This window comes from Babylonia areolata, chromosome 27 (assembly GCF_041734735.1).
Source record: "Babylonia areolata isolate BAREFJ2019XMU chromosome 27, ASM4173473v1, whole genome shotgun sequence".
NCBI lineage: Eukaryota > Metazoa > Mollusca > Gastropoda > Neogastropoda > Buccinidae > Babylonia > Babylonia areolata.
Genome location: NC_134902.1, coordinates 793,270 through 803,269, shown reverse-complemented (window position 1 = coordinate 803,269; position 10,000 = coordinate 793,270). Strand labels below are relative to the sequence as shown.

Sequence of the window (10,000 nt, the reverse complement as noted above, 5' to 3'; positions counted from 1 at the left end):
TGACATAGATGACTGTACTGATGCTGACAAAGCTGACTGTACTGATGCTGACAAAGTGACACTGATGCTGACAAAGCTGACTGTACTGATGCTGACACCACAGAGTTCCAGAAGCTGTCCTCCTGCCGACCTCTGATGGCGTGTGTTAACCACTTCGCCACCGTCTCCTCCACGTCCTCCACCTCCCTCTGCACGTCAGTCCGCCCGTCTGTCTGTCTGTCTGTCTCCCTCTCCCTGTCTCTCCCTCTGTCTGTAGTAGTAATAGTAGTAGCTGTTGTTGTTGTAAAAAGAGGGGGCGTGAGGGTGGAGGAGTGTGTGTGTGTGTGTGTGTGTGTGTGTGTGTGTGTGTGTCCGCTGTGTTTGTTTGTGTGCGACTGTACACACACGTCTCTGTCATTGTGTGACTGCAGGTCAGGTCTGTGTCACTGTGTGACTGGAGGTCTGTGTCACTGTCACTGTGTGACTGCAGGTCTGTGTCACTGTTTGACTGCAGGTCTGTGTCACTGTGTGACTGCAGGTCTCTGTCACTGTGACTGCAGGTCACTGTCACTGTGTGACTGCAGGTCTGTGTCACTGTCACTGTGTGACTGTAGGTCTGTGTCACTGTCACTGTGTGACTGTAGGTCTTTGTCACTGTCACTGTGTGACTGTAGGTCTGTGTCACTGTGTGACTGTAGGTCTGTGTCACTGTCACTGTGTGACTACAGGTCTGTGTCACTGTCATTGTGTGACTGCAGGTCTGTGTCACTGTGTGACTGTAGGTCTGTGTCACTGTGTGACTGCAGGTCTGTGTCACTGTCACTGTGTGACTGCAGGTCTGTGTCACTGTCACTGTGTGACTGCAGGTCTGTGTCACTGTGTGACTGTAGGTCTGTGTCACTGTGTGACTGTAGGTCTGTGTCACTGTCACTGTGTGACTGCAGGTCTGTGTCACTGTGTGACTGTAGGTCTGTGTCACTGTCACTGTGTGACTGCAGGTCTGTGTCACTGTGTGACTGCAGGTCTGTGTCACTGTCATTGTGTGACTGTAGGTCTGTGTCACTGTCACTGTGTGACTGCAGGTCTGTGTCACTGTGTGACTGCAGGTCTCTGTCACTGTGTGACTGCAGGTCTGTGTCACTGTCACTGTGTGACTGTAGGTCTGTGTCACTGTGTGACTGTAGGTCTCTGTCACTGTCACTGTGTGACTGTAGGTCTTTGTCACTGTGTGACTGTAGGTCTCTGTCACTGTGTGACTGTAGGTCTCTGTCACTGTCACTGTGTGACTGTAGGTCTTTGTCACTGTGTGACTGTAGGTCTTTGTCACTGTGTGACTGTAGGTCTCTGTCACTGTGTGACTGTAGGTCTCTGTCACTGTCACTGTGTGACTGTAGGTCTTTGTCACTGTGTGACTGTAGGTCTCTGTCACTGTCACTGTGTGACTGTAGGTCTTTGTCACTGTGTGACTGTAGGTCTTTGTCACTGTGTGACTGTAGGTCTCTGTCACTGTGTGACTGTAGGTCTCTGTCACTGTCACTGTGTGACTGTAGGTCTGTGTCACTGTGTGACTGCAGGTCTGTGTCACTGTGACTGCAGGTCTGTGTCACTGTGTGACTGCAGGTCTGTGTCACTGTGTGACTGCAGGTCTGTGTCACTGTGTGACTGCAGGTCTGTGTCACTGTGTGACTGTAGGTCTGTGTCACTGTGTGACTGCAGGTCTGTGTCACTGTGTGACTGCAGGTCTGTGTCACTGTGTGATTGTATGTAACTGTCACTGTGTGACTGTAGGTCTCTGTCACTGTGTGACTGCAGGTCTGTGTCACTGTGTGACTGCAGGTCTGTGTCACTGTGTGACTGTATGTAACTGTCACTGTGTGACTGTAGGTCTGTGTCACTGTGTGACTGCAGGTCTCTGTCACTGTCACTATGTGACTGCAGGTCTCTGTCACTGTCACTATGTGACTGCAGGTCTCTGTCACTGTCACTATGTGACTGCAGGTCTCTGTCACTGTCACTATGTGACTGCAGGTCTCTGTCACTGTCATTATGTGACTGCAGGTCTCTGTCACTGTCATTGTGTGACTGCAGGTCTCTGTCACTGTGTGACTGCAGGTCTGTGTCACTGTCACTATGTGACTGCAGGTCTGTGTCACTGTCATTATGTGACTGCAGGTCTCTGTCACTGTCATTATGTGACTGCAGGTCTCTGTCACTGTCATTATGTGACTGCAGGTCTGTGTCACTGTCATTATGTGACTGCAGGTCTGTGTCACTGTCACTATGTGACTGCAGGTCTGTGTCACTGTCATTATGTGACTGCAGGTCTCTGTCACTGTGTGACTGCAGGTCTCTGTCACTGTCATTATGTGACTGCAGGTCTCTGTCACTGTCATTATGTGACTGCAGGTCTCTGTCAAAGTACTTCCCCTGTGTGGAGCAAGGTCTGGCGCAGTGTAAGATCCCTCAGCAACACACACACGTTGACTTCTCTCAGCTGGGGTCTCTCACTGCTGCATACTGCCAGCACCGTGAGTACTGTGTGTGTGTGTGTGAGTGTGTGTGTGTGTGTGTGTGTGTGTGTGTGTGTGTGTGTGCGCGCGTGTGTGTGTGTGTGTGTGTGTGTGTGTGTGTGTGTGTGTGTGTGTGTGTGTGTTTCCGCCTCTGTCTCTGTTAACCTGTCTTCATTTCTGTCTCACTTTTTCACTCTCTCCATTCTCTATGTAGACCTTCAGGGACCATAACCCGCTTACCCCGGCGGAGAACGGGTCGGGGTGTGGGGGCGGGGGGTGGGGGGTGGGGGGGGGTTCATTATGATCTCCAGAAAGTTTGATCAGTTTGCCATCCAAATATACCTGACTGCGAAAAATGAATTAAGGTATGAATATACCTTTCTGTAGACATACTGAAATTAACTGTGTAATGAAAGGTGTGGTCACAGTGCCGTTTCAAGCCCATATACCCTCAAAGGTTATTTATAGGGCCCAAAGAAGAAAAAATGGCCTATATTTACCCTCCCCCCGCATTTATACCGTAATTTAAAAGCAGTTCAGTGCCAGAGAATTTTGTAAAAAAAAAAGTGCTGTCCCCTTGCCAGGGAATTTTGAGGATTCGGGGGTAATAAATCACAAAACATTCTAACACAAAAGCTATGGGTGATACAGAAAGAAAGTAAACGTTTTTGTGAAGAAATATGAGTGTAGATTCTGCTTCTGGGCTCCGTTAATCAGGTTGATTGTAGATAACTGTTCAGATATGTAAAGTCAAGATAATGATTTTTGTGCAACAAAAAAGTCTATTTCCACCTCTATATAATAACATCCAGAAAGAAAAGAAACAAAATACAGCAAGAAATAGCATGCACACACACACACACACACACGTTCGCGCGAACTTGTTCACAAAGGTGACTGCGGGCGAAGTGAGTAAGGTTGTGTTGCACGTGCTCCAGGTTCCCTTGATGGTTCGGGATCTCCGAGTGAGTTCAAAAATCAGAGCATACTGGCACGAATGTTACGTGAATATTGTCTTAGTTGTTTGGAGTTTTGCTAATTTGTTAAAAAATCTGAAAAGAGAGAAAAAGAGAAGACAAAATCGCTCGCACGATTTTTACAAGTTTTGTACGCACACGCGCGTTGACTTACACACACGCGCCGCACACACACACACACACACACACACATCTTGTAAAAAATACTTTCCACGAGAATAGGAAGGAGTTTCGTGAAATACGGCTTTATGAAATCAAAAGTTGTGCGATGTTGTTTTCCCTGATCGCCAAGGATGGTCAGAGGAAAACAGGTGTCTGTTTTTTTGTTTGTTTTTGTTTACTTGTTTGTTTTTCTTCTTTGCCAATGTATGTGTATTTTTGTGTGAATGGAAAATATTTTGTCTTGTTTCTTTTCTTTTTCATATATTTCATTTGACTTTCGCCAAATATTTGAGTGTCTGATGCTTCAGTTTGTAAAGAACAGGGAATTCATTATCGTTCTTGTTCTTTTTTTATTTCTTAGATTAGAAAAAAATGGTACAGGTGGAAAACTCTGTTTTTGAAATATTAATGGTGCAATATGTGTGGTCCAATATACAATTCACTCATGAATAGTCTAAAAATATCATCCTTAAACTGCCAGGGGCTAAGTGCTTTTCAAAAAAGGAAAGATGTTTTACAATACTTAAGACAAAAACAATATTCAGTCTATTTTTTTTACAGGATACACACTTTACAAAAAAGATGGAGAGACAAATAAGGGCTGAATGGAGTTATGAATGTGTTTTTTCATCTGATAATTCTAGGTCACGAGGAGTAGCTATCTTGCTGAATAACAACTTTCAGTTCAAAATTAAAAAAAACATTACAGATACTCATGGTAATTATATCATTTTGGTCTTAAACATATTTGATATTGAAATTCTATTGGTAAACCTTTATGGCCCTAACAGAGATGACCCTATATTTTTTGAAGAAATTCAGAAAAAAGTTGAAGAGCAAGAAATTTCTAACGTCATAATGGGAGGGGATTGGAATTTAGTAATGAATCCCAACGTAGACTACCACAATTATAAGCATGTGAATAATCAGGGAGCACAAGAAAGAGTTTTAAAGATGATAGATGATTTACAGTTAGTAGATATATGGAGGGAACTCAATACTGAAGTCTTAAGATACACTTCGAGGAGACCAACTCCCTTACAACAAAGCCGTCTTGACTTCTTCTTGATCTCAGATAACCTGGTTACTGATGTTAAAGACGCTGGTATTTTGTACGGTTATAGAAGTCAACTTTGACTTAGTATTTAATACAGAACCCAAAAGAAAACTGATCCTGTTCCTTTATTTTCTCTTTTGTTCCCTTTCACTAATTTTAATAAATCACGCCCTCTAAGTAAAAAATGAGTTAAATTTCCCCAAAAAGGGTTTTTCTTTTTGGGTTCGTTTTAATACTAAGTCAAAGTTGACTTCTAAAACCTAAAAAATACCAGCGCCTTTTAAAACATCAGTAACCAGGTTATCTGAAGATCAAAAAAAAGTCAAGACGGCTTTTTTGAAAGGGGGGTTGGTCTCCTCGAAGTTTATCTTAAACTTCGTTTTGGTTTTCCCTCCATTCCTACTAACTGTAAATCATCTATCACTTTAAAACTCTTTCTTTGTCCCCTATTATAAAAATCTTTAAATTGTGGTAGCTACTTTGGGGACATTACAAAATTTCCCCAAACCCCCTCCCATTATGACCGGGGGGAAATTTTTTCTTCCCCTTTTCCACTTTTTTCTAAATTTTTTAAAAAAATATGGGGTCATCCTGTTGGGGCCCCATAAAGGGTTTTTACCAATAGAATTTCAATATCAAAATTTTAAGCCCAAAAGGGGGTTAATTACCAAGTATCGGGTAATTTTTTTTAAAATTTTAAAACTGAAAGTTGTTTTTAGCAATTACCCTACCCTCGGGGACCTAAATTAAAAGATGAAAAACACATTCATCCCCCATTAACCCCCTTTTTTTGTCTCCCCATTTTTTTTGGGTAAAGGTGTTTTCCTGTAAAAAAAATAGACTGAATAGGGGTTTTTTCAAAGTTTTGTAAAAACATCTTTCCTTTTTTGAAAAAAATTTTAGCCCCGGCATTTTAAAAGGATGATTTTTTAGACAAATTTCAGGATGAATTTTTATTGGAACCACATCATTTGCCCCTTTAAATATTTCAAAAAACAGAGTTTTCCACCGTACCATTTTTTCAAATCTAAAATAAAAAAAGAACAAGAACGAAAAAAACCCCTGTTTTTTACAAACAAGCATCAACACTCAAATATTTGGCGAAAGTCAAATAAAAATATATAAAAAAGAAAAAAAACCAAACAAAATTTTTTTCCATTAAACACAAAAATACACATACTTGGGCCCAAAAAAGAAAAACAAACAAGTAAACAAAACAAAAAAAAAAACAGACCCCGGGTTTTCCTCTGACCATCCTTGGCGTTTCAGGGAAAACACCCGCCCCAATTTTTGTTTTAAATAAAGCCTTTTTCACGAAACCCCCCTTCCTATTCTCGGGAAAGTTTTTTTTTCCAAGATTTTGGGGTGTGTGTGTGTGTGTTTGTTTTTCCCTTGCGCGCGTGTGTGTAAGTCAACGCGCGTGTTTGTAAAAAACTTGAAAAAAACGTGCAAGCGTTTTGTCTTCCCCTTTTTCCTCTTTTTCAAATTTTTTAAAAATTAGAAAAACTCCAAACAACTAAGAAAATATTCACGTAACTTTCGTGCCAGTATGCTCTGATTTTTTAAAATTTCCCCGGGAAATTTTCCCGAACCATCAAGGGAACCTGGAGAAACGGGGCAACAAAAACCTTACTCAATCGCCCGCACACCCAAAATTGTGAAAAAAAAATTCGCGGGGCGGAACCCCGTGTGTGTGTGTGTTTTGGTGCAGGCATTTTTTGCGGTTTTTGTTTTCTTTTTTTTCTGAGGGTTATTATAAAGGGGGGGAAAAGACTTTTTTTGTTTCCCAAAAATCTTTTATCTAGACTTTACAAAACTGAACAGTTATCTACAACCAACCTGATTAACGGAGCCGAACAAATCTTTCACTCCCTTTTACTTTACAAAAACGTTTACTTTCTTTCTGTAACACCCCCTAGCTTTTGTGCTAGAATTGTTTGTGGTTTTTTACCCCCCAATCCTCAAAATTCCCTGGGAAGGGGACCCGCACTTTTTTTTTTACAAAATTCTCTGGGACTGAATCTTTTAAATTACGTTTAAATGCAGGGGGAGGGGGAAAAATTGACCCTTTTTTTTTTCTTTTTGGGGGAAAAATAACCTTTAGGTATATGGGGTTGAAACGGCCGGGACCACACCCTTTTTTATTACACAGTTTTAAATTTTATATGTCTACAGAAAGGAATATTCATACCTAATTCTTTTTTCGGGAGTCCAAGGTAAAAAAATTTGGAAAAGGCCCCCAAACCCAAATTCCCCCCCCCAAACCTTTTCCCCCCCCCGGGGAAAACCCCCCTTAATGGAAAAACCCCCCCCCACCCCCCCCCCCCCCCCCCCCCCGCCCCCTCCCCCGACCCGTTCTCGCCTTTGTAAGGGGGTTATGGTCCCTGAAGGTCTACATATAGAATGGAGAAGTGAACAGTTAGACAGAAATGAGAACAGGTCACAGAGACAGAGAGAGGCGGAAACACACACACAACGACACACACACACACACACACCTCACACACACACAACACATACTCACGTGCTGGGCAGTAATGCAGCAGTGAGAAGAGCCCACTGAGAGAAGTCTACGTGTGTTGTGTTTGCTGAGGGATCTTACAACAGCGCCAGACCTTGCTCCAACACAATGGGAAGTCCTGACAGAGACCTGCCCTCAGTCCACAATATGACAGTGACAGAGACCTGCAGTCACAAGTGACAGTGACAGAGACCTGCAGTCACATAATGACAGTGACAGAAGACCTGCAGTCACATAGTGCACAGTGACAACAGACCTGCAGTCACATAATGACAGTGACACAGACCTGCATCACATATGACTAGTGACACAGACTGCAGTCCATAATGACAGTGACGAGACCTGCAGTCACATAGAGCCAGTGACACCGACCTGCAGTACACATAATGACAGTGGACACAGACCGCAGTCACATAGTTAACAGAGACACAGACCTGCAGTCACATAATGACAGTGACAGAGACCTTGCAGTCACATAGTGACAGTGACAGAGACCTGCAGTCACATAATGACGTGACAGAGACCCTCAGTCACATAGTGACAGTGACCAGAGACCTGCAGTCACATAATGACAGTGACAGAGACCAGCAGTCACATAGTGCCAGTGACAGAGACCTGCTGTCACATAGTGACAGTGACAGAGACCTGCAGTCACACAGTGACACAGGACCTCAGTCACACAGTACAGTTACATACAGTCACACAGTGACACAGACCCTGCAGTCACACCGTGACACAGAACCTGCAGTCACACAGTGACATAGACCTAACAGTCACACAGTGACAGTTACATACAATCACACAGTTGACACAGACCTGCAGTCACACAGTGACACAGATCTGCAGTCACACACAACAGTGACACAGACCCTACATTCACACAGGGACAACAGTCCTCAGTCACACAGCGACACAGATCTGCAGTCACCCAAGTGACACAGACCTACAGTCACCCAGTGAACACATCAGACCTTCAGTCACAGTGACTGAGACTGCAGTCACACAGTGACACGACCTACAGTCACCAGGTACAGTGACAGAGAACTACAGTCCCACAGTGACAAAGAACCTACAGTCACCAGTGACAACGATCTACCAGTCACCAGTGACAAAGACCTACAGACACACAGTGACAGTGACAGAGACTACAGTCACACAGTACAAAGACCTACAGTCCACAACAGTGACAGTGACAGAGACCTACAGTCACACAGTGAAAGAGACCTACAGTCACACAGTGACAAAGACCTCCAGTCCACACAGGTGACCAAAGACCTACAGACACACAGTGACAGTGACAGAGACCGACAGTCACACAGTGACAGAGACCTACAGTCACACAGTGACAAAGACTCTAACAAGCACACAGTGACATTGACAGAGACACTACAGTCACACAGTGACAAAGACCTAACAGTCACACCGTGACAGTGACAAAGACCTGCAGTCACTACAGTGACAGATACCTGCAGTCACACAGTGACACAGACCCTGAAAAGGGGAACAGTCACACAGTGACCAGTTACACAGACCTAACAGTCCACACAATGACATGACACAGACCTACAGTCACACAGTGACACAGACCTGCAGTCACACAGTGACAGTGACACAGACCTACAGTCACACAGTGACACAGACCTGCAGTCACACAGTGACAGTAGACACCAGACCTACAGTCACACAGTGACACAGACCTACAGTCACAAAAACTAGTACACAAGACCTGCAGTCACACAGTGACACGTGACACAGACCTGCAGTCACACAGTGACAGTGACACAGACCTAGCCAGTCACACAGTGGACACAGACCTACAGTCACACAGTGACACAGACCTGCAGTCCACACAATGACACAGTGACACAGACCTGTAGTCACATGACACAGTGACAGTGACACAGACCTACAGTCACACAGTGACACAGACCTACAGTCACACAGTGACAGTGACACAGACCTACAGTCACACAGTGACAGTGACACAGACCTACAGTCACACAGTGACAGTGACACAGACCTGCAGTCACACAGTGACAGTGACCTGCAGTCACAGTGACAGAGACCTGCAGTCACACAGTGACACAGACCTGCAGTCAAACAGTGACACAGACCTGCAGTCACACAGTGACAGTGACACAGACCTCCAGTCACACAGTGACACAGACCTGACCTGCAGTCACACAATGACAGAGACGTGTGTGTACAGTCGCACACAAACAAACACAGCGGACACACACACACACACACACACACACACACCACACACACACACCCTCTCCCACCCTCCACGCCCCCTTTCTTTACAACAACAACAGCTACTACTATACTACTACAGGCAGAGGGAGAGACAGGGAAGAGGGAGACAGACCAGATCAGACAGACGGGGCGGACTGACCGTGCAGAGGGACTGGGGGGATGGCGGGACGTGGCGAGGAGACTCGGTGGCCGATGTGGTTAACACACGCCATCCAGCGGTCGGCAGGAGACAGCTTCTGAGACTCTGAGGTGTCAGCATCAGTACAGTCAGCTTTGTCAGCATCAGGTGTCACTTTCGTCAGCATCAGTACAGTCAGCTTTTCAGCATCAGTACAGTCATCTATGTCAGCATCAGTACAGTCATCTATGTCAGCATCAGTACAGTCAATCTTGTCAGCATCAGTACAGTCATCAATGGCAGCATCAGTACAGTCATCTTTGTCAGCATCAGTTACAGTCATCTCTGTCAGCATCAGTACAGTCATCTCTGTCAGCATCAGTGTCACTTTGTCAGCATCAGTACAGTCATCTTTGT

The 10,000-nt window shown here is 44.5% G+C and overlaps 1 protein-coding gene across 2 annotated transcripts in view; it reads left to right on the top strand.

Moving 5' to 3' along the window:
* LOC143301319 (uncharacterized) overlaps positions 1-10,000 on the top strand; it is a 122,945-nt gene that overhangs the window by 41,994 nt on the left and 70,951 nt on the right. For both annotated transcript variants that reach the window (XR_013057766.1, XM_076615526.1), the window contains exons 11-12: positions 104-194; positions 2,386-2,507. Coding sequence is in view for 1 of the 2 variants with exons in the window: in XM_076615526.1 (XP_076471641.1) it covers positions 104-194; positions 2,386-2,507 (213 nt within the window). In the remaining variant the exon portion in view is untranslated. The remainder of the gene's footprint in view (positions 1-103; positions 195-2,385; positions 2,508-10,000) is intronic.